The sequence below is a fragment of the Drosophila novamexicana genome, unplaced genomic scaffold (genome assembly GCF_003285875.2).
Source record: "Drosophila novamexicana strain 15010-1031.04,08,12 unplaced genomic scaffold, DnovRS2.1 tig00000108-arrow-pilon, whole genome shotgun sequence".
NCBI lineage: Eukaryota > Metazoa > Arthropoda > Insecta > Diptera > Drosophilidae > Drosophila > Drosophila novamexicana.
Window position 1 is genome coordinate 5,021,406 of NW_020824772.1, and position 22,374 is coordinate 5,043,779.

Here is a 22,374-nt window from a genome sequence, read left to right on the forward strand (position 1 = left end):
AACGTGGGCTGCCTGGCGGCGCCCATGACGCTACTAAAGCCGCCGCCGCCAATGCCGCCGCGAATACCTGCGCTGCAGCTGAGACGCTGTTCCATTGAAGCGGACTCCGAAAGTGAGCAGGAACACGTGCCGTACACAGACGAGGACGATGCTGCCATCGATGTCGAGGCCGATGAGGAGCTCGACGCCGAGCAGCAGACCGCAAATGTCTACGTCCGTTCAACGCCATCTGCTGCGCCCCCGCCGCCTTCTATTACTCTTGAGCTGCGCACAAAAAACAACAATTGCCTGGAACGCAACGAAGGTGCAAGTCAGGGCTCGTCAATGCAGGCTACTGCTGTGGAGAAATCGATAATTCACAAGGCACACTCCTACTGAGCAGTTGTCGGTGCCGCCCACACCGCCCACGCCGCCCACTCCCAGTTGCATTGTAAATTTCTATTGAAAAGTTTGCCTAAAGGATCAGTGGCTAAGTGCACATCAATTGGTTTCAATGCTAACCACAAAGGCCAAAAATTGAGAAGGCTCGCCGCGCCTCATCAACATAATCGATAAAAGCTGTAATGTTTTGAATAGTTTGTTCCTAAAGCTTTTGTATATATACTTACTTATATAGGTGCTCGCCTAGCTTAGTTTAAGGATGCGGATGCGGATGCGGGCACCTCAATCTCTGTAGCTTGGCATTACCTATACAGCCAAGTCATAGCTCCTATCTATCTCTCTCCCCTTTTCGTCCCTCTCTGTTCTCATTGTAAATGCCTCTTGCTCAATAGTTTTTAAGCCGTATCTTGTAAATGTATCGCTTCCGTTTATCGCTTTATTTGCTCGCACTTTAGACTGTATATAAAATATTATATATTTAATATGTTTTTGCAGCTTAAAATAATGCGGTTTTATTTTGCTTTAACTTTTGATTGCTGGTCAAATGTAGGTTATTCTCGCATAGTTATGTCTGATAATCGTAAGAATAATTGTCGGTTGGTTTCCATAAACAGGCTAACAAAATAATAACAATTTTAAAAATAAACAATGATATTAAAACAAATTACATAATATCTCAATGTATGCTGTATAAGCCAAAGCTACAAAGAGACTGGCATATGCACATTTGTAAGTATTATATCAAGCAATTACCAAATAACTAGTTAAATTATTACTTCAATGTACTAAACACATCGCAACCTACATTTAAAGTAAGTAAAAATCTAAAATACACAAAAACATGCTTATATATCTAAAAAGAAAATTAATAAAAACCCAATAAAAGATAATGTAATTACACATAGATATGTTTTTTGTTATTAAAAGGCTCAGCATTTGGTGAGTGCTGAGAAATGCAGTTTCCTTCGGAAATTGTTATTTAAAAATATGTTTTATCCCAACAGAAAATACTGGTAAACTTTAGCTGAATGTACATACTACAGTACCCGTTTATTCAATAGGTTGTGATCTGCTTTATTTAAGAAATATTCCAGTGCATAAGTTTCTTTTGTTGTTAAATAGCCAACATTAAGAGTAAAAAGATATTCAAAAGAACTTAAATTCATATCATTGAAAAAAACATAATTCAGCATATATATATTTATGTATAGATCATATTCAACTCATTTTTAATAAGCCCTATAATATTCATGGCTTTGAACTGTTGCATGAGGCTCATAAAAAAATGAAGCTTGCCATTGGAATACCACTAATTGTGATATATCTGCAGTCGTGAATTCGATTCCCGCGAGGCAATATACACACATTTGAAATAAGCATTTCCGTATTTTGCTATTTTTTTTTTTGCAGTTTTCTAATGGGCTTTGGTAGTAGGATGCCGCGTTGGCGGCAGGCAGCAACACAAATGTGCCTGAAACGTTTATTTACGTTTAATTGCCAACGCAAATATGTGTGCAACATTGTATTTATAGTGGATATATAAATATGAATGTAATTGTATATGCACTGGTATGTGTGTAACAATTGCTGCAGTTGTTGCTGAGCTGCTGATGCTATCGTTGTTGTTGCTCGTTTTAAGTTACAATTTATTGTGCACTTTTGTTGTTGTTAACTCGCACCGAGCGCGTTAAATGTTGTCGTTGTTGTTGTCGTTGTCGTCGTCGTTGTTGTTGTTGTTGTTGATGTTGCTGTTGGTTTTTTGCCTATGCAACAGCCCGCTGGCCCTATCCGTCTGCATTGCGTGGCGTGTTAAATTGCAAAAATAAATTGCAAATTGTGCGCTGTGAATAAATGGCAATAAAAATGCATAAAATGCTTTTGGTTATGCGAAACAAACGATTTCGACCAGATAGATACAAGCGGTACTTGTGCAATTGTATCTATTTGCAAAATGTATAGTCGTATTAGTATGTACAAATAAAGCTTCTGTGTGCGTTTCATAAAATGTATCTCTGCATATTTCGTAATACGGTTAATTATTTGACCCGTGTCAGGCTTTTAGGATATTAAATTTGAATGCATATTTTCAGATATGATTTATAAAAATGAACAATTGCAAGCAATTTAAAGTTCTTACGCATTGAAATCTATCTAAATCAGCTCATAAAGACTTTAATTGTTAGCCATTAAGCCACTTGGATTTGCCATCCAAAAAGTTAATTTGTTAGCCAAGAATGCAAGCAAGCGCCAACAATAGCTCACTCTCATTTGTTATACGAAGAAAGGCTACTCTCTCTATTTGGTATTTGGTATATATAGAAGCCATCAGAACAAATTACACTACCTTTTATGTGGGATACTCTTCCCATAGCTACTTGAGTTGTACTCGCATATTTTTTATTTCATTTCATTTTTTCGACTATGCCCAACAGATTTTTCTATGGGTGCAGTCAAGTGCTTGAGCATTTTATTTAAGCGCATGAATGGATTTGATGGCTTTTCTTATTTCCTTTTTTTTTGGGTTTTTTATACCCTGAACCCATTGAAAATGGGTAAATAGAGTCTAATGGTTTTGTGCAAGTGTATGTAACAGGCAGAAGGGCTCGACCTTAATAAAGTATATACCTGGTGAGCATCAACAGCCAAATCGACCTAGCCATGGACTTCTGTCTGTCCTTCCATCTGTATGAACACATCGAAATCTGAACTTATAAAAGCATCGACAACTTTCTGCCCCGTTCCCTCGAAGTCGATAAAACTCAATATCGCAATCGTGTGTTTTAAGCATATTTATCAGATTTTAAAGCTACAGTCACCAAATGTGATATTTAACATGCATAAATATTCCATAAATATTAATTTTTTAGTTATCGCCGACATCTAGGCAGATTCTTTGATACAATAACTGATGAAACTATCAAATTCGGTTTACAAAACAAATAAGTTTTTAAAGAAAACATTTAGTCATACGAAAACCACTTTGCTATATGTGTTCTGTTATTTTAACTCCGTTTTTTCTGAAGAGATAATAGTAAAGTTAGTGTGGAGGTAAGATCTCAGGCGATGATGAGCAGCTCGTTCTGGTAATAGAAGGCGTGTTCAAACTTCGGAGAAGCAATTATCATTGTGTTTTTATTTCAATTCCAGTTTTATCGTTACATCCATTCAATAGAATAAGACGTTTTAGTTACTGTTTATCAATCGGAGTATGCTTGTATCAATTAACATTAAAAAGTTTGCATTTTTAAAATAAACCATCTTAATATGAATTTTTGCGAAACATCTGTTGCTGTAATCGATGCTCTATTCTTACTTTTTTTTTATTGTTATTATGGTGCATAACGGTCCAAGGTAATTCCTATTCGAGCATCCCCGACTAGAGCGCTTTTGGTTGTTCCTTGTATTTTTTTGTTTGTCGAAGGAAGTGCGGTCCCAAAAAACGAACAAAAATTTCAATTCATTTTATAAAATGGCTGAAAATTGTAGAGAAATTATGGAAATTGCCTGCTGAGTTGGAGGGCACTTTGAATGCTTGCTTTTTGACTGCTTTTCATAATTTCAGTTTTTGTTTTTTTTTTCCACATTTTTTTGGTTGTTTTGGATCACATTTGCTCATATGTAAAGTGAATTGTCTGAGTGGACTGGATTATGTGAGCTTCCTTTTTGTAGGGCGACTTCCTTACAGAACAGCATATGAGTTTAAATAGGGATTTTGATATTAATATATCAAAAACCTTGCTGATTTCAAAGAAAATACTCAGAGAAAGTGCTAGATCGTTGTCTTCTATCAAAATTAAGAAGATCACAAAATAATATCGAAAGAGTTGTACGAACCTATGGATTTAAAGTAACTGAAACTCAGTCAATTGCTGGTAAAGGAAAAATAATGAAAATCATTTTTTTAAAAGAACATAATTAAATCAATGAACATTTTCCTGTGCTGCCCGCTTGCTGATTCCTCACAGTGCAGCTGACTGAGAATTCGGCTTATCCGTGAGCATTTCGGATTGGCCTTGCTTTTTTTGTTAATATCATTTTTCGTTCTCATGCATACTTATATTGAATGGCTTTTCGGCTATGGCGGAGGCGGCAACGCGGTTTGAGCGGGGCCAGGGAACTGGAGCCTGCACAGACTATATGGCTACATGGGCGCTGTTTTGCCTGCAGTAATTTCTTAATTAGCTTGCGAACACAATGTGCTTATATACCATATGCACATATTTATATCCAAGTAGCTGTGTGCATGTGTAAGAACTTTTTGTTACTTTTTTGGGTGTTGCTGTTTCTATATACATATATATGTATACATATACATTCATATTCCCGCAGCGCCAAACCAACGACGATGGCAGCCAAACGGCGAGGTACTTATTTTAATTGCAGCCTTTTTGGGCATGAAGTGCATCAGCTTAGCGCAAAGTTGGCTATTGTTTTATTTGTATATACATACATTTATTTATGTATATATACGTTATATATATTTGGATACAAAGCCAGACGGCAACAACGTTGACCTGGACAGAGTAACTCGCTACAAAGGGACTAAAAATCTCTGCCAAACTCACAGTGGGCGATTAAGCTGATTAGCGGAACGAAATTGATTAGTTAAGGAATATTAAAGTGTGCTTATTATTTTTAAAACGTATATATTTTGGGAAATTATGATTTAGTTATTCAATTTTGTTAGATATCGAAGGTCAACCACTGCAGCTTCATTCGACTAAATCGCACACTGTGCAGTTTGGCTGAGCTTGCCAAAATGTCACATGCAATAAAAAATAGTGAGTGTCCATTGCTGTTTTTCTTCTTCATTATTTTATTTTTTTTCGCATTTTGCAGTGGACTATTATGTTTATCTATTTTGGCTGACAGTTCAATTAAGTACAATGGCCATACCAGTTAAATTACGCTGTTTTTTAAGCGTAGAGGACAATACGCAGCGCTTGTTTCTTTTTTTTTTTGTGTGCAATTTTATTTGGTCGGTTGTCGAGTGTCTGAGTGGCCATTATGACTGTCGCTCTTTGTATTTTATTATCCATTTAGCACATTTATTTTTATTTCCCAACTCGCATCTGACTGCTCACACATTATCCTTGACATTATGTGTGTTTGTGTGTGCATGTGTGTGTGTGCGTGTTTGGTCAGCCTGACAATGTTGCCAATTTTTAGCCGCGCTCCCTTTTATGAGGGCCTTTTTGTGTACTATATTTTTTAGCCACTGCGGTTGGCGCTTCATTTATGGACCATATTTTGGTGCGTAGAGCGCGTGGCTTTTGGAGGGGTGGTTATATCTATGCTACGTAGTCTGAATGTGTGCGTGTATATGTGTGCATGGGCAATTGCAATTGCGTCAGTTGTTGTTATTGTCTGTAATAGACTCATCAGTGCTTCGTTGTGGCTTGTTCATTTCGCTTTTTATTGTTGTTTTGTTGCTGTGTTTGAGGTGCATTAATCAACTTGCATTTGTTGTCCGTGTCTGTCTGTCTCCCGTCCACTGCAGTCCATTTTTTATGGCTCTAGCAGCAGTTTATTTCAACCTTATGGCATGTTGCTTTTTATGTTTGATGCAACTATTCTTTGGATTTTATACATGCGTATAGATGCATGCACTTAAACGAGTGGAAAGTTCTTAAGTTTGGCGAGTTTCATGTTAACGCAAAATACTTGCAAGCAAATCCTTTACTTTTAAATTTTGCCCCACGGTTTATTTATCTGATTAAAGGTTTTGCTACACATATACCAGTCTTATAGAAGTCCGACTTGATTCAGATTATAGTTAGGTTAGGACAATAGTTAAACTTGTCATTACTAAGTTTATTCAAGATATTTCAAAAACAGACAAATAATCTATATAAGAGCTTAATTACAATAATGACAAATATATATTATATGCGTTTGGAGACGTCTCTTTCCATGCGTTACACATTTCGTATCAAGATTATAATACCTTATATAAGCATTTTTTGAGAGCACCTAACCATACTTATAAATCATCTTTATCAATATGCATAAAACGGTATCTCCTTCATTTTTTTTTAAATAAATAAAATTTAATTTTATGTTCATAATTAGTTTCTTCCTAACAACCCTTTCCACTTAGGCCTCATATCCAACTAGTTAAAGCAGTTAGCAAATAAATATATGTCGGTTTAATCTGCTCTCAAATTATAAGTTATATGACTCCTTTTGAATGCGCAATATGAGTGTAAGCTGTTAAACATGTTCGTATAATTACAATTCTAAGCACAAAGAGGCACTCAGACAAGGCGAAGTACTGCCCAGAAAACTGGAGTAAAATGTCGTAATCAAATTCCGGCTCATTACGCACCATATTGTCGTAAATTAATGCAATAACACAAACAATGCACAAACAGCGAACTCACATTACACAATGGGCACAAAAACACATACACTTGCAGGGCCGAATGCACAATGGCAATTAACATCAATCGAATTCGCGCAAATTGAGGCTAAGAGCTGCGAGCTGAAGATCAAGTCGCCGGCTAATCAAATCCGAGCAGGGCTCAAATTTCGCTAGCGATCAGCGCCTGGCCAGGAGCAAGGAGCAGGAACATTTCCTGTTTGCGAGGCGTCAATTGTCACACGGACTGCCGCTGCCTGTGCCGCTGTAAATTCGAATCCAATTGAATGACAATAAAAATGCACTCGGCTGTTGGCAGTTGGGCGTCAAGGATCGTGAATCGTGAGTCCTTGCTGCAAATGTTATTTGATGCGCGTCATTGTTTGCCGTCGCGTTGAGTGTACCTACAAATTACGCAGCCAGCGGGTTCGAATAGGCTGTGACATAACTCGGCTGCGAGTAAAACAGGAAGTCAACAATGTTGAGCAACGAGTTACGCTGCCGCTGCCAGGACGTGCACAGGATACACTGTGCAAGCTGTTGTAAAACGCTTTACCCGCGACTACTGCGAAACATTTTCAAAATCACAGAACTGCGCACGGTGCGTTGATTGTTTGCCAGTCTCTGCCCCCTGCTCACCTCTCACTGTTGTTGTTATAGTCGTTGTGTAATTTAATGTCATTTAGCCTGCGGCCAAATAAACCAACGATAGACCCCTTTGTGTCCTGCTGTAATGCTGCGGAAAGTCCTCGCAACGAACTTAGCTCAGCATGCAATATGATGTTGTTATTGTCTCGCTTGTTTTTGTTGTTGTTGTTGCAGTTGTTATTCCTGCCTGCTGTCATAAAGATCGGATAAGAGAGTACCGACCAGATACATAGGTGTGCACCTTGATTTGTCACTGAGCTCGAATTAAAGTTAATTTGTGAAAATTGGTTTTTCCCGAGGCGAAAGCTTGAAATTACAACAAGCTAAAATGTAAGTTCCACGCCGGATTCTTTTTCTATTTTTAGAAAATCATTTGAGCTTTATAACAAGATTATATAAAGGGCCAATAATAACTCACAGTCGAATTTGCCACATCTGTTAAAGTACGCTCGTTTTATACCCTGAACCCATTAATAATGGGTATAAGGGTATATTGTATTTGTGCAAAATCCAAATGCATGTAACAGGCAGAAAGAAGCATCTCCGACCCCATAAAGTATATATTTTCTTGATCAGCACCAATAGCCGAGTCGCTCTAGCCATGTCAGTTTGTCTGTCTGTCCGTCTGTCCGTATGTATGAACGCAAGGATCTCAGAACCTATAACAGCTAGAGACTTTTAGACGTAGATGCTCCTAGCTCCCGCGCAGATCGAGTTTGTTTTCGATAATCGATAACTTACTCCGTTTCCAAGCAATCGATAAAAATCGATATTGGTATCCTGTTTTTTGGGCGATTTTGGTAAATAATAAGAGCTAGAGTCACCAAACTTGACATATAGCTTCTAAAATAGAATATATATATGCATTTAATGTTTTACTTTAGCTCTTTAACGAGTATTCTTATTTTCTTAGAAAAAATCCGAAATACACATAATCGCACACATGTTTTTTATTGTCATCTATTAAAGGTGAGGAACACCAAAACAGTAAAGTAAGCTTCGCTAACCTGGACCAGCCTTGTCCAATGTTGTATCTTTCAATTTAAAACATCATTTAACCAAGTGTACTGAAATTTCGCAATTGATGATTGACTACGTTCATCCACAAAGGAGGAGAGTTTTTTAACAGGACTCTCAAGAATTCTTACAAAGAGTTTTTAAAAAAGTTGTCTGCAACTGTTTTCCATACATTTTTGTGGGTAATATTATTAAAAATCCCATCTCAACGGCTTTCGACTGCACAATACTCTATATTTCAATTAGAAACAACTAAAAACTATGACTCCTTTTAAGCTTTGTACAATTCCAATACCTGCAACCATAGATCTACAATAACTTCATTATCCTATATATTTAAAAATACCATGCTCAACCCATATTTTGATGCCTTGACAACCGCTGAAAGGGCTTCATTAAAATGCTAGCGAACGTTCAAAAATTTCAGATGCTGTGCTGCTGCATGTCCCCATTCCCATTTAAGTGCTGGCCAGCAGCTGAGACCCAGTTGGGTGTCATGTGAACGAAATCATTTTAATTGCAAAAAATTGAACAAAGTTTTGGACCGCAGCAGTCGTCTGATTGAAACATCATTTGTTGCTGCATGTTGCAAGTACTTTGTTGCAAAGTAGAATGTTTGTTGTTGTTTGTTTGTTAACCCTGTCAGCTCTGGTGCGCTGGTTAACAGCAAGTGGGTATCATAGCAGCACGTTAGTAGCACCCCATGGCGAAGGAACAAACCTTATTTATATAAAACTGCCGCAAGCGCACATTTCATTAAACGCCCAGCGAAAACATTGAATGGCATTGCAAATGAATAAATGACACACAAAAGTTCAATCGGATACGGGGCGGGGTTAGGGGCAGGTATGGTGTGAAAATTACAGGTTATGCGACATGCCGAACAATTTTCGAAAATTGACTTTTGTAAGGGGTTAGTCAAACAAGGGTTAAGCGGCAAGGTAAATGGGTTGCATGCGGTGTGTAATTTGCTTTGTCAAAAAAGAAAAGAAACCTCTGACTCTGGCTCAGAGCTTTATTTAGCAGTCGCCTATCATGAAAAAAAATAAAAACAGATCGTTAAGGCAAACAAACGCGTCCAACTGCGAAATTGAAATGCAAAATTATCTGAAATATGTTGCTGCTTTCTTTTCAGCTGACACTTTTTGCCAGTTTTTTGGCTGGCCGTCAAATTATTATGGCATACTAAATAACGAAATATGATTGGATGATTCCCAGGGGTATATTTCCCCATTTAAAGCTAATATAATTTATTATAATAAGTATTCAAAACACTTGAGCTGTGTCATGAATAATGCCCAACAAAAAACCAAGATGCCAACACTTTTTTTTGAACAAAACAGCATTTATCTTGACATGAAAATCTTTGCGGTTTAAAATTACCAATTTTCCAACGCATAAATTGGCATTTAACCGATTGCAGACGCTGCGTTGACTCCCCAAGCGCCGCCAGAATCCAAACCCAAGCCCAAACCCAAACTCAAATCCGAGCCCAAAGAGCAACCCACTTATCATATTAAACTATGTACACCAAACCCACTTCGACCATTTAGCAAATCTTTACTTCAACAACGACAAGAGCAAGCAGCAACCCCTCTCAACCAGCAAGTGGGTCTTCAGGATGGTCGCGGTTTGGGTGGGTTGTGCGCTGGCACATACAACCCAATTACGACTACTGCCGGTGTAGCAACAACAGCAGCAGCCAAGTCAGTCAAAACAAAATCAAGATAAAAGCGAAATTCAATCTGTCAAAAATAGATTACAGACCAATTATGTGCTCTTTAAGAGAACCCCACATAGTACACAGGTCTAGAGCAGGGTTGGTTTTTATATTCTTTTTTTTTTCGATCCACCCATCCATCTCTGTACGGCCATCAGGCAGAATTTTGTGTGCTGTGCTTCTAGTTATTTGCTGTTGCTGCAATGTTTTAGGGTCTGTGGCGTGTAATTGTGCCCGCTGTGCGCGGGGCGAGGTCGATGCGGCCTCTGCTTTTTGGGGTCGGGAATTGTCTGATTCGGCTGAGTTGTGCAGCCGGAGAGTTCATTTAATCGACACCAGACAGGATACGCGCCAGTTAGCTGACATTTAATGGAAACACAAGTTTGTCATATCTCTGTTAATGCGAAATGACAGGTCCTTAACAGCCTGGCTTATAGACCAGCCAGGAAATATACCTCATACTCTTTTCTAAGGGAACAAGATCAAATCAAAGTTTCATCAAGACAAATTATCTATGCACTTTATAAGTGGCTTAATACATGTAGTATAGACTATCCAAAGGTAAAACTAGTGAGATGGTTCTAGTATAGCGTGCACGACAAGGAAGTACCCTGGGCCCCGCGGTGAGCTACCTTTAGAAACATTTTGGGTTACAACTTTCCAGCTTTTGCACTTTCTGAGATTAATGCTTTGCGATTTACTCAACTCGTTGTCCTGATCAAGAATATATATAATTTATGGGGTCGGAAATGCTTGCTTCTGCCTGTTATATGCATTTGCAGAACAACATTATACCCTTTTTATCCACTTTCAATGAATTCAGGGTATAAGAAATCACTGCTAAAAGTTAAGCAAATATGTACAAAGCAAACTAATCTATGTGATGTTCTATTGTCGTATTAACATATCCCTGCCCACATTTTAAATGATATCAGCATGACTAAAAAAACAGCTCACACACACAAGCACATACACATTGACACCAGCCAGGTCCATCCGGTATTGCTGCGAGTGCGGATTGCAGCTAGGACTACCTTTCAAACAGTTCAGGTTGCTGGGTCGGGCCGCGGGGCTGTTCGGGCTGTCCGGGTAGCAGTTCAATTCCATTCAATGCATGACATTCTTTGTGTGTGTAAAGTACCATTTAAGGGTGATAATCGTTCTCCATTTGAGGGTGCAAAATGGAAAAATCATTGAAAGCGAACATCAGAAGCGAGAGAGAGAGAGCAAGAGAGATATAGAGGCAGCCAAGATTAAAAGTGCATTTAATAATAGAGCTCAGCGCGGGGGACACCTCCCAAGGGTTGTACTGGTGGTGAGATGTTGGGCATGGGCAGCTTGACTGGTGCTTCGTGCTTTAGTGCTTCGGGGAATACTCGACATACATTCATGCAACGTGCAGTGGCCTGTTGCAAGCTTAGAGTGGATTATAATGAACATCAAGTTAAACTGAATGTCTCAATCGAAGCAGCGGGGACAGAATACGATTGGATAGCAAACGAAATGGCCCATCCCTGACATAAAAAACCTAATGATTCAGAATTATTTGATTGCGTGGGCGGTTTGTTGGTTCGCCGGCTCGTTGCCTGATGAGCCACCCCCAGCGGCAGTTAGCGACATATGCCGGAACATCCTCTGCCGGACTGACTTATGTCGCTATTACGTGTAAAATTGTTATAATTCTTGCGGTTGCCATACGCTCAACTGCTTGCCAGGCATCGCCCTATAATAAATTAAATTTTAAACTGCAAACAGGGGTAGAGGGAGGCTCAGGCATGGCACCTTGTTGGGGGTTGCTGCTGCAACTCAATTAATTTTCAGTGATAACACATTTGCCAGATTATTCACTCGTCGATTATATTCGCAGATTTCCAAAATTTTTTGCACCTAATTCTCATTGTTTCAATTGGATTATAGTCTAACCATGATGACATTGGCTTAGTTATACTTTTATAATGCTTGTTTTTAGTTTACAAATTAATTAGCTGTTCGGGCAAAGACAAAAGACAAAGGCAAGCATACCTATAGGTTTTATTCATAGGGAAATATTATATGCTATGCACCTGTCCCAGACTCTGAATACATGCTGCGTATTTGGCGCGAGGGTGCTTATGGATTTATCAAAGCTGTTCCCCCCGCTCGTAAACCAATTCTCATTTTTTTCCTGAGCTCTGACTACAAAAGCTGCAAATCACGTTGCGAACAGGCAGTCACAAAAGCGCAGGTCCACACACAAATGACATTTTGATTTTGCTCACTTTTTGATTGATGACAGGCAGCAGCAGCTAGTCCTGGCTGAAGTACATATCCTAATGATAAATAAAAGCTATCAAAAGCAAGGCAGCATTCAGAAGTGTGCGCCTTTTTGTTCGATTGGAAGGCGCGCCAGCCCAAAAAGGAATCAAAAGATATTTGCGCGCCTTTGGCGCACTTGGAACACTTGAACAAAGCGCACAAAGCAGGGTAGAAAAAGGCACAGCTGGGCAAGACTTTGACTGCCTTCAATTGTTAGCGCTTCAATGGAGCAGCCAAATGCAAATTTCGGAGCGTTAAACAAAAGGCTTGTCGAGCACACACGTGTGTGGGTTGCGCATTTTAGTCTAATGAAATGGCCGCCCTTAGACTAAACTAAACTCGCAGCTGCTGTAAAGCAGGCCACCAACAAAGACATATCCCGAGCACCACTTGTCAGCTGGCGCTGAGCCGTGTGGTTCTCGAAGCGTTGGGGCTGCCTCTTTTCGCTGTCATTAAGTAAACAGAATGAATGAAGACGCCTTGAGGAGACGCCTAGATAGGGCCAATGTAGGCGTCGTTGCCTAAGTGATTAAAACGCCGCACAAGTGCAATTTTGCCAGCATTCTAAAATTTGCCCGACTCCCCAGATTGTGCGCCTTTTTTCGCGCTAAAGCAGCTGAAAAACCACTTTCGCCAAATTGACAACAGCAACCAACAGGATGTCCGGGTAACAACATTTTGCACGACACTCAGACAAAGGGAAAGCGCTGCAGCCCATACGCGTTTAAAAACGCGCGCAAAACGTGAGTGCGAATTCTTCACTTCAATGCGCCATGTTGTGGTTTTTTGTTAGCTGAAATCCATTAAAAAATGTGCAAAGTTGCCAAGGCAGGTAGCCGCGAGGTCTTGTAAACAATGCAGTAGCCGCATAATAGCGTATGCCAACAAAAACAAGGTAAGAATAAGCACACGAATCGACAAGACTTAGAGACACTCATTGTTTATGTAACATATGTCATTATGGTATATATTAAAAGATTCATAAACATTAATAGAAATAGTAAGTTTTCTAACGCGATAAGTCAGTAAATAAGGATGCTTGTATGGGCACAGGATTTTAGATAAGCCTTAAGCCTTCGAAAAAATATTATATATCATATCTATTTTTCATTATTAGATTATATATTCTTATAATAATCCAAAAATATTTAATATAGTTTATAGCTTCATGGGGTAACAAGTTCTGTTGTCTCAACAAAGTTACAAGCTCAAATTCAGCCTGAAAGTATGCAATGAATATGAATATGAAATATATATGAAATTATTGTCTTGCGATCCTGATTAAACATGTGTAAAGTTGTTAACATTATTTCTTTCTTTCTTAACATATTATTCTCTCTCTCAGCTACAATTTTAAGACATACAATTTGCTTATTTTATTTGGTATGCTCTTTTCATACAAGCAAAACGGGGTATGCAAGAGTAACTCACCACCCGCCGTTGTCTTCGAAAGAACTGTTGTTTGTCATTTTCCTGCCGTGCTCAATTCATTTGCTTTGCCATTTATCTAACATGCTTTGAGTCAAATGCGCATTGTTTTATTGCCTCACAGCGGAAATGTTTGACTACTTATATGTTACGCATACGCCACGTGTATTTGCATTAATTATCATACAGCGCCAGTGGCTGTTGGTGCCTTTACGTTCTGCTATCCTTTGACTGACAGCACATAACTCAATTAATCAGTGCAAAGAGGACGACCAAAAAATGCTGCAGCAGCAGCAGCAGCAAAAATACTTACACGACTTTTCGCTTTGGGATATTGTAAGCCGACACGCCCCACGTCCACCTGTTCGGCGAATGTTTTTTTATTTTGGGCACAGGCTTTGCTGGCCTTGCTTAGGATTTAGGCGATACCACAACCACCGCCACTGCATTGCGCTATGTTTTGTGGGGCTTTTGCCAGTTCACTTTCATCAATGGCATTTTGCCATTTTTCAAAATTTTCGCTGACAGTTGGGCGCACAACGGCAAAAAGTAAAAAAATGTAGATGCAAGACATCGTTAGACATAATATGAAACACACGAATCGTTGTCCATGTATACTATGGGGTCTGCGGCGGAACGGATCTGATTTATGTACCTGCACTCCAACACTCGTATATACAGGTGCATATGTGCAAAGAACACATCCATATAAAACCAGTTGTGAGGCCTAACCAGCGAATGCTCTTGATAGACGTAAAATTGAAACATGTAACAAGATGAGAAAGCACCTGCGAGTATGAGGGATGTGCGCGCAGGTGAACTGCGACAGGGATCACAAATTATTTAGTAAATTTCAGTGGTTTTTGCTGCTGTGTTAGCCCCACAGCATTCCATATTCATTTGGCTGCTGACTACAGGTTCGTTGACATGCACGAATATCCCATTTTGCTTAGTTGGTTTTTTCCATTTTTCGAACTCAATTTTGGAATATTTCTTTTTCAACCTTTTTTTTTTGCCTCAGACAGTCTGTGCGGTTGACGAGCCAATAATAATTCATATTGATGCCTGAATCCCATTTCTATGCAAGTCTAAAATAAAGCTCATATCTACGCCCGTTATTCGAATCTAATGGCATTTTTTAGGGCTTACATTTTTTATTTTTGTCCGACTCTATACATTTTGATCCATTTTAATTAGAGCGCGTATTCAGTTGCCAATGGGCTTAGTGCCTGTACAAAGTATTTTTCAAAATAACAGTTTAATTGTGCTTTTATTTGATATAAATGGCTAAGAGAAAGTTTACCATAGAACCATTTCGATTGATCGTTTCCATAGCAGCATTACAATACGGACTGTCTCCTGTTCAATAGGGTGGAATGCTTGGTATTAAATATAAATTGCTCCATAAAACATTTGATTTATAAGATCAAGTAATCTGCAATCCGACACAGATTATGTAAAATGTTTTTCTTTACCATCGGCAAGTGTAGAATAACTTTCGCAGAAATAATATTTCATATCGTTAGCTTTCTTCTCTTTCCGTTATTGTCCAATAAAGCTGTATGAAACATGAGACATATTCTTTTAATAGAATAACCGTCAGCTGTCCAAACACTGACCTCATTAACTAAGGAGCATTTTAAAAAACTACTTGTTAGAGAGAAGTAAAAAAAATCTTTAAAAAAATCTAGTTACCATTACGTAGTATTTCTTACCTGTATTTTGTTTGTGTGTGTGTGTGTGTGTGTATATATGTGTGCTAATCTTACGCCTATCGACTTCCCATTCGATTGGTAAAAGGTTCTGCACTGCGTGAGCAACACAGCCACTCAGCTCCCTTACGAATGGTCACCAAAGCATCAAGTGCCCATTAAGAGCTTAAAACCAAACAACTGAACCATTAGACGCGACCTCCATAATCAACGGCTTTTTGACGCGTCCGCCGCGTGGCAATCGAGTAATCCATTTGTTTTTCTTCTTGTTGCTTGTTTGCTGGCTGTCAACGTGCACAGCATTAGGCCACGCCCACTTATTATATTGCAACAATTTGTTGGCAGCGGCGTAAAATTGAAGTGGATTGAATGGTTGACTGGGTTGCCCAAGCGGCGCGTTGTTCGCGTGTGCACGCGCCCACAAGCGTGTGATAATTACTCGAATGTTGCAGTTCCGCATGCGTGGCACGTGGCACCAAACAGCAAACAGGACTCGGGCCAGGCGCTACAAGTATCCATATCCGTTTCAGGTTTCGCTCGCATAATTGCGGCAGGCGTTTAGCCAAGATATCAGTACTAATATTTTGTGCAAATACAAACAAAGCCCTCAGGTTCCTGCAGAGCCGTGCTCCGTGCCGGGGTAAATATGTTTTTTCCAGCTGAAGTGGCACTCGAGTGAAGGACTCTCGTCCCTCCGCTCTCACTCGTTTTCAGGTGAATGCGCGAGCCTTTTTGTTGTTAATTGCATTAATGTGCGTTATTTATAATCAAGTGCGCGAGCCTCAAGAACTGTGCGAACTTTTTGCCCTACTTTGGACTGTTTATGCGCCAAGCAAACAGCCAAAGAGCCAAACATGCGGCCAGGCAATAATGCTAAAAGTGCCAAACAGAGGCTCGTAAATTGCGACCCGCACTCAGACAATTTGGCTCGACGCCATTTTGAGCAGCCTTACCAAGGCGTCGGAGCCAAATACGAATATCCAATCCAATTCCCTGCTGCCAGCTGGCTAAAGACCCCGCCTAATAGCAGTTACTGACAACGCCGCATTGGCCCCCGGGGACCAGACAATTTCAATAAATATTTCACTGCATTAGCTCTCGACGCTGGCGTGTCAATGGGCAAGGGCGGTGCGGGGCAAGGCAGCGGGAGAAACGGAAACTGGAGTGGTATGGCCTGAACAAATCCAAACGCAAATTGCCTTTTTGCTCCTGGCCAGCAATAACATGCATTAAATGTTTGGCCATTATCATTTTAGGCATTTGCGAACACATTTTCCATTAGCCGTTTGCCGATGTTGCCTGCCGTTGGCTCCGCGTCAAGGCTGTGCCCGCCCACTGCACCCGTAGCGTCTATTGAGCTACAAATCGACAGCAATTTCAATGACAATGCAACTGCAGCCAAACAATTGCCACACGGAGAGAACAAACTCTTTGCTTAGAGACCTAAGAAAGCCATAATAGTTGCTCCCTTAGACAGAAAGGGCCAAAACAACAAAGAACCACCTTGATTGCCTTGTTAGTTGCTGCAGTTGCTACTGCCCTCTATGTGGTTGCCATTCCTAACTAACACTAACCGCAGACCAGGCGGGGCTAAAGCTGCCAAGCGCCTTTCTTCATTTTCTGACAATAAATTTTCATTTTCTTGGTAAATGGTCCGTTGTTGTTGCTCCTGCTGTTGTTGCTCCTGCTGCACTTACTCCTTGATGGCTACGCTGTGTTGGTGTTGTCGATTGCCTTTTTGCACATATGCCCGCATTTTTGCACCACAACAATTTGGCAGGCACCGCTCATTGTCTTTGCCACAGCCACAGCCACAGTCGCAGCCGCATTGCAGTTGCAATTGCTCACAAGTTATCCCAAGTGGAAATTTTTGCTGTTGTTCTTCGGTGTGCGGTTGTTTTCGTTGTTGTTGTTGTTGTTGTTGTTGCTGCCGTTGCTGTTGCTGTTGACTGAGTCAGGTCTGGCAAATCGCAATAAAACAAAAGTGATTGTCAAGTGAATACGCTTATTCCCGCAACCATATACATATCCTGCTAACAACAAGGATACGCCGTCATAATATGCAATTCATCATGTGCGCTCTTCTGCGTAATTCGGAGTGATTAAAATGGCTATTCATATGCACATGATTGATGGATAGATTCGAATATAATCGTTGATATTCAGAGTGATTTCTTTAAAATGGGAAAGCGAGTTGAAATTGAATCAGTATGTATATAACAACGTGCCAATGTCTGAATTGCTATTAAATTTATTCTTATAAGTATAACTAGCTGGTATTTTCCTGGCAGGTCCAAGTTGCAACAGTTCTCCACCAATTTCGCACATTTGCGGGTGGAAATCCTTGAACCTTAAAAATAAACTTAAAATCAGATGAAACTTCACCCAGGTGGGGTGGATTTTGAAGAAATTGTTGGGTCTTAAAATAAATTGTTACGATCCTTCCCCGTCAATATAAAATATATATATATAATATAATATATTTAATAATTCAAGACTTCATTAAGCCGACTTCAGCTCCGGGTAAACCATTTTCAAGAACTTTGTGTACGCTCCACCTATTTAATATAGACCGGAACAACCTTTGTCACGCTTATTAAATGCCTAATAAACATAATTTCAGTTAGGCGATTCCCTTCAATATACGCATAAGTCATAGATATTAAAAAAAAACACGCAAATTTGGCCACTTTGAAAATACAAACAACTTGGCCAACAGTCGGGGCAGGCTTATGGCGGGGCATGTTGTTAAATGTGGTAACACGCACGCACGCAGGCAGTTAATTAAGGGTGTGAACTGGTTGAGTTATGCATAGAGGAGTCAGAGCCAACATATCAACCCCACAAAGCAAGCATCATCAGGACACGAAGGACATGCCGCTCTGCAAAATGGGCAGTAAATAATTCATTAGCGGCTTTTAACAATAAATTTTTGTGGGACAGCCACTGGCTATCTGACTAACTGGCTGACCGACCGGCAGAGTGAGCAACTGAGAGAATGAGTTCTTTTTGAGGGCACTCATTTTAATGAAGTGGCGCATTCGCTGGCGGCGGCAGCTAATTAGTCGGCGGTTTGAACTTTGAACTGCACTTCATTAGAGCTGGAATTTGCCGTGTTGTTTAAACTGCTGCCACGATAAGGATAAGAGTTCACATCCAGTAAGCCAACGAGCCACCAAGCCATCGAACCAATGCAACCACCTGCACGTGTTCTGGCACATTGCACAGCGGCTGCCAAATTAAAATGCAATAATTCTTCATTTGCGCACAAGAGAATGCGCAAAAAAAACAAAAATAAGAAAAAATATATGTCGGCACAAACGTGAAAAGGCCAAAAGCCAAAGGCAGGAAATGTGCTATAATTGAAAAATGTGGTAACAAGACTCTACGTGGCGGGCCTAATGAATTCTTCGCTTTTTGCATGGCTCCGTCATGACACGCAAGCCTAAAGAAGTTGTTGATGTTTGCCACTCGGAGAGGGTGATAAATGCTCATCAGGCTTAAAGGCTGCGCTGGCAATTAACTTTTACAATGTTGTTGAAACGTAATCAAGTTGTCAGCAGCGTCAGTCATGGCAAAGATCTGCCTCGTCGTCGCGAATGATACTCCTAATTACGCAAAGTTTCAGGCTATATTCCCAGGCCAGCGCCTAAATGTCGACAAATGGCTGCTTAAGAATCTGCACCCCACATTTTCGTAGTGGGGGCTGCTTGGGCTGCTAATCCTGCGGGATCCATTTGCCTAATGCCCTGCAACAATTTCGCAGTCCGCACTTGCGCGTATATTTCAAATGTCTTTCAGTTGTCATAACAAACTTTGGGGAGCAGCCAAGTTGTTTTTTGCTGGGGCGCCCCATTAGCTGTCTTAAGTCTTGAGTTACGGGCAACGGGCGCCAGGAATTGACAATAAGCGGCATAAATTTTAAAATTTCATTTTTATCGCATTACAATTTTCTCAACAGTTTTTTATGCCTCATCATATTCTTCTTGGTTTTTTTTTTAAGCCACGTTTAAGTAAGATGCTTGCCTGGCATTATTGACTTTTGAGTTGATAAAGTGCCATAAATGTCACCCCATTAAAACAGACAACAACAACCACAACAACTGCGACAGAAGGAGAAACAACAACGGTAGCAAAAGGCAACAACGTCGCAAAGGTAAAGGTAAAAGCGCGTTGAGTTACCGGCTCCTGGGGGTTGGTTGCCAGGATAATGCGCCTCAACTCAATTGGGAATTTTAAAAGTAAAGTTGAATTTCATGTTTGGCTGCGGCAATTGTCACAGATGGTTTAATTGAAGTAATTACATACGAAATCCGTCAGGATTTGCCAGCGCCGGCACCGCCGCCCTTCAAATGATGACACTTTTTGCTTATTATTTTATTATTACTTACTAAGCCAACAGCAGCAGCCGGGGGGTTTCCCTCGGAAAGGGTTAATGGCGTTGTTTGACTTTTGTTTTTGCGCCATTGCAGTCCTCACCACTTGCCGCTCTTCTAATGTTAATGAGCTAATGACTGCTGCGTGTAATTGCGAACCGCTGAAAAGGTGTCATAATTATTTATGGGCGTATCTTACATTTTATTATTATTATTTAAATACATTTTTGCTTATTTTTGTCTCATATTTTATGTTACAAACCGAGCTAAGCCGGTTTAACAGCTTTGAATGAGTTGTCTGAGTGGAAGCTGCTTAAAGGATGTTTATCTCCTAGCAAACATCAACTCTCACGCCAAGTACAATTTCTCATATATTTATATATACTTGGCTGAGTCAATGCAGTATCACAAATGGCAGCTTATAAATATAGATTTTTGGTTTTTATTTAGTTAGCGAACAACTGTATAAATAATACATAGACTATTATTATTCCTCCTCAAGTAAATGCTATAAAAAGCCCTTGATCAGAGGTAGAAAACTGAATTGTCTCACCTAGCTTGTGGTTAAGTGTCCTCTTCTCCGGATTATTGAAATGTTCCGTGTACTCTTTTTGTTTGCTGCTGTCTTCTATGTGGTCGAGGCTACTGCAATATTACCCAACCCTACAGTTACTTCTAAATGTAACATCTATAAGAAAGACTTGTGTTGGGCACTTGTGGATTGCATCTGTCGTCCATTCCAAAATCCTTGTCTAAGGGATGCCGAAAACGCGCTTAGGATAAAGAATTGTAAAACACGTAAGTTTTTCGGAGTTGTTCAAACTGTCTCAATAGAATTGATCAAAATTGCTCTTGCAGCAATTGTGCCCGTAACGGAGGAACTATGCAAGCATTTCATTCCGAAGGTATGTCTCTGGGGAAGACCCGTGAAAGCCTACTTCCCTAAGCCTCCAAAATGCGGCTGCCCGGACAAGCCCGGTACTATAGACGAACTAAAGTTCAAGAATTTCTGCGAACTACAGAAATATTCTGCCGAAAAGAATGAAGGTAAGTTTAAGTAGAATCAAAAAACTAACACAACACAACTAACACCTGAAATACTTTCGTTTCTTTTCAGCTTATGTGTCCTACAAAAAATGCTCTTTGTTCAAATGAATTGCCTTGCGCTAAAAATCTCTGTTGACGATCACGACAAAACACTTTCCATATGTTGTTTTTTATTGTTTTTATTAAATATGTAAACTCATTTATTTCAAACCTGTATTTATTTATTGGGATTTTGAAATAATGCTGCTGATTGGATATCGAAAATATCCAAAAGAGGGCTTGCTATATAGCTATAATAAAATTAAAATACGAATAAAAATATAAATATAATAAAAATATTTAATAATATAATAAATAAGCAAACGGAATACTTTTATATCTGATAAAAATATTCCCTTAGTTTTTAAAAACAACTCCAAAATTATGCAAGAATGTTCAAAAAGATTGCAGATTTTATATCTCTTCTTAAAGAAATGGAAAAATATGCAACGCTTTTATAACAGGTCAAATAGCCAAAAGTTCTATAGGAATATTGGATATCTATGCATTTCTTTTATTCTGAAATAACTAGTAGCTCAAATCGCTGCTTACATAAATATTTAATAGCATATTTATGGACTTACTTTTTGTCTTAAGAAAATAATATTCAAATCTAAGATTTATTTATTTATAAATTAATATGTTATTTTGTTCATGTTTAATTAAGAGCGCTGACTTTCAGCAAGTCTTTTACCCCAAAAACATCTGAATGTTGAGGTCTATAAATATTTTGCAAGCATCTGACACTTTACAATATTTGTTCAAGCTTTCATATTCGTTATGAAAGTCAGCGCCGTTTAAATATTTATGGTTGATAAATATTTTTAATACTCATAAAAATAGTAAATAACACTGCGCAGTTCAGAGGTCAATTCTATCCGAATAATTAACAGGCAAGTGCTTTTCATTATTACAACTTTACTTAGAGTACGGAGACTATTAATTAATTTTAGATAAAACCACAAATATATACATACATATGTATGAATGTTAGTATATATACACATCAAAAAAATCAATTCGCTAGATTCGCCTTGAGCCGGCAGATATAATTTAGAGGGTTCTTACCATATTCGTCTAGCTTTCTCTTCTTAATATAGCTATATGCTTACCTTTAGTATACTGAACTTTGAAAACAAGAGTTTTGCATGTTTAAGAAAAATAATAATTACAAAAATATCCATCAATACATCTGCTTAAACAATTACATTTCGCGATCTTGTCCTATATAAAGCCGTCGAACTGCTTCAGAGTTAAGCAGTGCCAATAAATTCGTATCAAAAGCATACTCTCCAGTTCGTTATGTTCAACATAAAGCTGTTGATCCTGTTTGCTGTCGTCCTCTGCGCG

General features: G+C 39.3%; 1 protein-coding gene across 1 annotated transcript; it reads left to right on the plus strand.

Moving 5' to 3' along the window:
- Positions 1 to 24: 24 nt before the first annotated feature.
- Positions 25 to 21,093, plus strand: LOC115771710 (salivary glue protein Sgs-5). The gene is made up of 4 exons (XM_030717530.1): positions 25 to 310; positions 20,608 to 20,736; positions 20,797 to 20,985; positions 21,056 to 21,093. Exons 1-4 carry the CDS (start codon positions 25 to 27, stop codon positions 21,091 to 21,093), a joined length of 642 nt encoding a protein of 213 aa, XP_030573390.1.
- The last annotated feature ends 1,281 nt before the right edge of the window (positions 21,094 to 22,374 follow it).

Excerpts from the sequence above, each read along its gene's own strand:
- LOC115771710 (XM_030717530.1), top strand. The coding sequence starts at position 25 with ATGACGCTACTAAAGCCGCCGCCGCCAATGCCGCCGCGAATACCTGCG. Across the intron at positions 20,737-20,796 it reads GATAAAGAATTGTAAAACAC|CAATTGTGCCCGTAACGGAG; the intron begins GTAAGTTTTTCG and ends TTGCTCTTGCAG. Across the intron at positions 20,986-21,055 it reads TTCTGCCGAAAAGAATGAAG|CTTATGTGTCCTACAAAAAA; the intron begins GTAAGTTTAAGT and ends GTTTCTTTTCAG.